The 5,000-nt window shown below is 50.7% G+C and overlaps 1 protein-coding gene across 1 annotated transcript in view; it reads right to left on the bottom strand.

Moving 5' to 3' along the window:
• The window catches only part of map3k1 (mitogen-activated protein kinase kinase kinase 1, E3 ubiquitin protein ligase), a gene marked incomplete at its 5' end in the record, with an annotated part of 38,688 nt that overhangs the window by 17,295 nt on the left and 16,393 nt on the right, over nt 1-5,000 (bottom strand). Inside the window, 3 exons of the mRNA XM_083670439.1 lie at nt 304-504; nt 898-1,119; nt 1,538-1,685. Of these exons, the coding sequence (XP_083526565.1) occupies nt 304-504; nt 898-1,119; nt 1,538-1,685 (571 nt within the window). The remainder of the gene's footprint in view (nt 1-303; nt 505-897; nt 1,120-1,537; nt 1,686-5,000) is intronic.

Raw genomic sequence — 5,000 nt, 5'->3', positions numbered from 1 at the left:
TGTGGTTTTGAAAGCTGAACATGCAGTGTCATGTAGTCTGTCACTGATAAAATCAAAAGGGAAAAAATGAGTAGCTCTTGATATCTTTTTTTTTTTTTTTTAAAGTAGACTACTGCCCTAGACATTTGTGTAGATCGCAGTGGTTTGGATAAGTGTTGTAGTCAGTGCCGTGACCTTGACCTCCCTGGGTAGAATTTCAGCCATATTGCTCACACCGCAAAAGTATCTCGGGAGTACAAACTAGTGCTCCATTTGGGAATGAGGTATGAGCATTTACTAATCAGTAGAAGCATTACTTCCTACCTGTGGACCAATGAACACCCGGTATTTGTTGTCAGGGCTGTCTCCTCCAATCAGGAAGGAGTTGGGTCCTATCTGCTGCAGCAGGTAGAGGCGGGCCCTCATGACCTTGTTGACACGGCGACCGGTCTCCTCCGGGCTGTAGGGAGAGAAGCCGTCTGGGGAGGGGGCGCGCCGAGGGGGGGTCACCCTGCCGCTCTGGAACTACACAACAACAACAACACCCCATTAGTATCATATCAAACTGAAACTACAAAACCACAACATCCCATTAGCATCATATCAAACATAACATCATAACCTGCCGTTCTCAACAACTACACAACAACTACACAACATTGTTAGATCAGCTGCATCTGGGATTCCTTGAAACTAAGTAAGGTTGAACATGAAGGGGGGGAGGGTATCATTATTAAACCCAAATACATTCCAAAGTCATGTTTAAAAGTGTATTTACAAATGGATACAGCTGGACCAACACTAAGCTACACTTATGAATGGGGATTAAATAAAGAGGTAGGCTCAAAGCAACACGGAGAGTGTCATATGATTGGTGTGTTTTGGTTGGCTGTGTTGCGAAAGGGAAGGAGCACCCACAGGGACCGGCGACGCCCTCTTCCTGCGGACGCCGGGGGACTCGGGCTTGGCCCCGGTCCTGCCTGACGAAGAGGAGGAGGAAGAGGAAGGTCCAGCGGAGGGGGAGGGGCTGCGGCGACCCCTGCTCTGAGAGGAGGTGGTTGATTGGCTGTCGGAGCCGACGTCTGACCCCTGCCGGCCCGCCTCGCTGCCGTCTGGTCTCAGGGGGATGGGCTTCACCACCTGAGGGGGGCGGGGCACAGGATGGGGTTGAGGGACAAACTACAGGACAGAGTGTGTGTGTGTGTGTGTGTGTGTGTGTGTGTGCTTGAACTCCATGTGTTTACCACAGTAAGGACAGATTGTATATGTGTATGGTGTGGCCATGTTTACATGTATACACATTAACAGGGACACGTACTATGTTTACACATGTACAGGTGTATGTGTCTCTATGTGTGTGTGTGCACATATTCCTGCACCTGTGTATGTGTGTGTGTGTGTGTGTGTGTGTGTTTATGCATGTATGCCTGTGTGTGTGTGTGTGTGTGTGTGTGCATGCCTGTGCGCGTGTGCGTGTGTGTGCATGCGTGCATGTGTGTGTGTGCATGCCTGTGCCTGTGTGCGCATGCGTGTGTGAGTGTGTGCGTGCGTCCCCTACCACAGGGCCTCTCCTGCTCCTCCTCTCCAGCCACTCGTGTTTCCAGGTGGGCATGCAGGTGGCCTTCAGCTTCTCTCTGATCATCCTCTCCTCCGGCCGGTCCTCCATCTTCAGACCCCGCAGCGTGTCCTTGGTCTCCATGTCACGACTGGGGGGGGCAGAGGTCAGATACAGAGAGGTCAGGGGTCAGACACAGAGAGGTCAGAGGGGTCACAGTGGAGAGTACCACTCTACACATATCGCTCCAACGAGGACATCTCTGAAATATCATGGGTCACCAGCAATAACTGCTACCATACGTTGACGAGGTGATTCCATTACGCCGTCCTCAAAGGAAGATCGCCTGATCTCAAATCATGACTGAGGAACGCATCCATCACAACGCATCACTTCTGAGACGCCGTCCCTCTCTGTTGACAAACGGACGTACCGCTCTGGGAATCCAAACGGCCGCCGGGCCATAAATGTTTTAACGGCCGAAGCCTCTCCCTGGGAAACCGCGAAACGGCTGCCTGAGAAAAGCGCTTTTCCCGGGACGCACGTACAAGCATCTCGCCGTTCAACGCTCCGAAGAGGAGAGAGTTTCCTGAAAGCTTCTTAGCACTCATATCATGTTCAGGCCGTTGTTAAATACAGAGTACTTATGGCCTATAAAGTCTATCCACTTACGTTATACTTCCCTATAAAGCCCCAGAGCAGAGTACTAGGGCGAGGGGGGGGGTAAACTCTGTTATGCAGATACCTCCCCAAACAGCCCCTGAGCAAACAACCCCCGTCCCCTAACCCTGTCTAACCCCCCCCTCCAACCCGTCCCGCCCTCCCCCCCCGTGTTTAAGGCCCCCCTCCACTAACCCCTCTGTGTTTAAGGCTCCACCTCCCCCCCCCCCCCTCCACTAACCCCTCTGTGTTTAAGGCTGCCCCAGCGCTTCCTCCCACCAGAGGATGTTGTGATAAGGAGACAGAGCCGTCTGAGTCACCGTTCATCATCCTAACCAGAGCTGACAGGCCTGTCCCCTGCCCTGCACCAAGCGGCCCACACCACCGCTCCGTCGATCCCCAGGAACACCCAAACACTTCCACAAACGACCACTTCACTCTGCCGTTAAAAACAACAACCTGTCGCATAAAACAACCCTAATCAAATACCGGGTCAGGACAGAACTCTGCCTTTAAAACAGTACAGGTCACTGCAGTCCTCCTGTTGCTGCTCTGTCAACACGGAGGACCGCTTTCAGGACCAAACATTTAGACTACAACCCTGCCAAAGACAAAGACAAAAGACTGTTTATTGGCCATGCAATCAATTCTCATCAATTGTTGGAATGTAGTTTTTTGCACTCATAGAAAACATGCCCCCGAAAGACCCTGGTCTGATCAGTCCATCCCTCCACAACAACAACAACAACAACAACAACAACATTGGGGTCTTCTCTCATTGGCTCGGCTAGGGGGTGGGTGTGGTCAACAGTGCATGAAGCTTGCTGACTGTTATCCTATCCAGTTCATGGTCCATTATGACCCATTCTCACATGTTTGAGTGGAGATTCTGATAGCGGAGACTCTGATTCTGTCACATGAACCACAGAAGAGTGACAAGAACATCAAGCACTACAAACAACAAACAACAAGCAGTCCTGAGTATGAATATACGCAATAACCACAGGGTGTCCTGCAGTCAGAAATCCCACATCTAGCCTCACCCTCATACAGAAACACCCCGGGCCTGAAATTCAAACGCTCTGCCTGCTGTTATCATACAGCCACTGGGGTGGGAGAGATTAACATCGGAGCTTTAATCTCATTAAGACCATTATATCAGCCTTTCCTGCTAGAGGGGAAATCTCTCCACTGGATCCCATGGTGGTGGTGATGATGATGATGATGATGATGATGATGGTGCTGATGATGGTGGTGGAGGTGGGTGGTGGTGGTGGTGGTGGGGCCCTCAACCTAACGAGGGAGAGAAAGACCCCGCCAAGCCCACCAAGATGGCTCCCCTCCTGAATAGAGACCCACCCCACCAAGCCCACAAGATGGCTCCCCTCCTGAATAGAGACTCACCTCAGCAGCCCTGCCTGTCCCCCGTCACCCACAGAAGTGGGCCAGCTGTGTACCACAGCATGATCAGCCATCTTTAATAGGGCCTCTGATCAATAGCTCTCCCCTCTGGCCTTTTCCGTTTGTTCAACAGAACAGAACAAACGATTTTTTTCGGCTAGCGAACCAGCAACTGAACCGACGAACGGCAGTCAGACAAAAACAAGCGGTGAGGGACAGGAAGAGAGAGAGACTTCCTGCTCTCTGTGCAGAGACGTTTGAAGCGGAATGAAGATGTAGCAACAAGGAAGTGGCCTGGCGTCAAGTCAACGTCAGAGGGCCAACGTTGATGTGGTGCGGAGTCGATAGTATTTATTTAGTTAGTATAAGCCTCGTTGGTGAACGTATCTGATGTGTGTCTTGTCTACATCTTAACAGTTCCTCCTAAAGACCTCTTCACCCCCACTACCCCCCTGTACTAACCCTAACCCCAACCCTAGAGTCCTCTTCACCCCCACTACCCCCCTGTACAAAAAAAAAGGCTTCTGGCATTACGACTGCCAATGGCTCCTGGTGTGAGCACTGATTACTTTGTTGTCTTATGACGACTGTTGGATAGATGATTCACTTACTTACAAATGTATTTGTTGTAAGTCGCTTTGGATAAAGGCGTCTGCTAATATATGTAAATAAATGTAATCTGCCATAAATGTAAATGTGTGTATGTATGTATGTGTGTGCACGCGTGTGTGTGTGTGTGTGTGTGTGTGTAAGGGTGCAGATTTTGTATTGTATGTATGGGCTGTGAGAGAGAGTGGGACCTCTGACTCAGGGGAGGCTGGCAGAGGTAGAAATCAGAGGACGGGTTCATCGTAATGAACATTACATGGCATCAAACACACATGAGCCCCGTCCTCCGATTTTTACCTCCACCAGCCTCCCCTACCTCTGACTCCACCACAGGACTCTCAAACACATTGTTCTGGGTCTGGTGTTCGGGTCGGGCTTTCCTTTGGGAGTTCCACACTTCAATGATTCTGCTCCACATGTTGCTCTGCAGAAATCTCTTCCATATCTCCATCATGCATTTCTCATCCGTGTACGACGTTCTCTGACCCAGTCCCTTCATCATCATGACACTGAGATCTGGGTTTGACTAAAAGAGAAGGACTCTGAGGCCAGATACACTCACCACTTCACAACCAGGGGGAGGCTGGTGGAGGTAGAAAATCGGAGGACGGGCTCATTGTAATTGCAGGTGCCCGTCCTCCGATTTCTACCTCCACCAGCCTCCCCTGTTCACAACAGTCTCCGTCTTGTGACACTTGCTCTAACCAAACATGGGGAAAAGTAGCATCTAGGTGGAGCATTAAAACCACATCCTTAACAGTCCTCAGTGGCTCTCTCTCCCGCTCCCTCTCTCCCT

This window comes from Argentina silus, assembly GCF_951799395.1.
Source record: "Argentina silus genome assembly, chromosome: 5".
Taxonomy (NCBI): domain Eukaryota; kingdom Metazoa; phylum Chordata; class Actinopteri; order Argentiniformes; family Argentinidae; genus Argentina; species Argentina silus.
The sequence above is the reverse complement of the archived record's forward strand: the minus strand, read 5'-3'. Positions and strand labels throughout refer to the sequence as shown.